The sequence below is a fragment of the Frankliniella occidentalis genome, unplaced genomic scaffold (assembly GCF_000697945.3).
Source record: "Frankliniella occidentalis isolate FOCC.00 unplaced genomic scaffold, Focc_3.1 Scaffold28, whole genome shotgun sequence".
In the NCBI taxonomy this organism is placed as follows: Eukaryota; Metazoa; Arthropoda; class Insecta; order Thysanoptera; family Thripidae; genus Frankliniella; species Frankliniella occidentalis.
The window spans coordinates 2,060,333-2,061,717 of NW_026267158.1; the positions used below are offsets into that span (position 1 = coordinate 2,060,333).

At 50.7% G+C, this 1,385-nt stretch overlaps 1 protein-coding gene across 1 annotated transcript in view; it reads left to right on the forward strand.

Annotated features, from left to right (window-relative positions):
• Positions 1 to 1,278, forward strand: part of LOC113214607 (calphotin-like) — a 4,689-nt gene extending 3,411 nt beyond the window's left edge. Inside the window, exons 4-5 of the mRNA XM_052265648.1 lie at positions 7 to 149; positions 457 to 1,278. Of these exons, the coding sequence (XP_052121608.1) occupies positions 7 to 149; positions 457 to 868 (555 nt within the window). The 3' untranslated portion in view covers positions 869 to 1,278. The remainder of the gene's footprint in view (positions 1 to 6; positions 150 to 456) is intronic.
• The last annotated feature ends 107 nt before the right edge of the window (positions 1,279 to 1,385 follow it).

Genomic DNA, 1,385 nt, shown 5'->3' on the forward strand with positions numbered 1-1,385 from the left:
GCCGCCCCCGTGACCGCCGCCCCCACCGCAGCCCCAGAGACGGCCGCCCCGCCGGCGGAGAAGCCCAAGCGCGAGGAGGGCTGGGCCCAGTGGCTGGGCCTTCGCGCCTACACCGTCACCAGCACCCTCGTCAAGTACGCCACCACCAAGTGAGTAACCGGCACCGGCCGATTTGAAAGTGACTTATTTGCGCGCCCTCTGCCCTGAAAAAACAAATGTGTAAAGTCAAACATTTTCAGGAGTGCTAAAGAAAAATTGAGTGTAATGCCTCTTCAAATGCACACAAGATCCGTAAAGGTGCCAAAACCAATAAGTTCCTTTGGCAGTTTTAATGATGTTTTAAATGCATTAAACCCTTAGCACCTTTTACAGTTGCGACTTTACACATTTGTTTTGTTTTTTTACGGTTTGACTAATGACTACCCTGCTAACTCGGACTTATGTGTCTTCTCCCAGGGTCGTGGATCCAGACACCGTCGTCACCTTCTCCGTGCGGGGCTGCCAGCCGTCCAAGCTGCCGTTCGACCTGCCCCTGTGCGTCGCCCCGCCCCCAGCGCCATCCAAGCTGGAGGAGGCCGCCCCCGCCGTCGAGGTCAGCCCCGCAGCCCCCTCTGCCCCCGCCGCCGCCCCCGCCCCCGTGGCCCAGGAGACGTCCCTGCCAGTCCCTGTCCCTGCCCCCACAGTTGCACCCGCCCCAGCGGACAAGGTTCTAGCGGAAACTCCTGCTGATCCCGCCACCCCCGTCACCGTTGACAAACCGGCCGCGCCTGCATCTGTGGCGCCTGCACCTGCAGCGGCAGCTCCCGCGGCCGCAGCTGAGGGTCCCTCGACGACTGCTGTTCCAACTGAGTCGGCTGCCAAACCTTGAAATGTTTTTGGATCAGCTTATGTGTGAAAAAAATGCGTCGTAAGTTGTATTCAACCACGATGATTATGGGCGACATAAACGATTTGCACGCCGTGTAAATATTTTCCACCAAATTGAAGCGCTCCGATGAGGCTTAAGTTATTGTTACCTTAAATGGTTTAATTTCGTTTTCCAGAAAATGTGAATTATAACATTTTATCTGTACAAAGTAAGCATATGACTTTCTGGTCTTCTTCGTTGGCGAGAGCAGACACCAAATGTTTTAATGATAATTTCCTCCTAGACTTTTTATGTATAGAAAAATCTTTAAGAATAGCCCTGATTGAGATTAATTTATGTGTATATGTGTACTGATTCCTGTAATTTATTGCAAACATTTTTTTCTCAATAAAGAGATTTTTTTTACTGTATTACCTGTGTTTATTAGATCACAATAAGTCGATTCACCCCCCACACCATATTTGGCAAGGAGATGAATATTTACAGTGCAGTACTCCACATAGCAGAGAATTTCTCT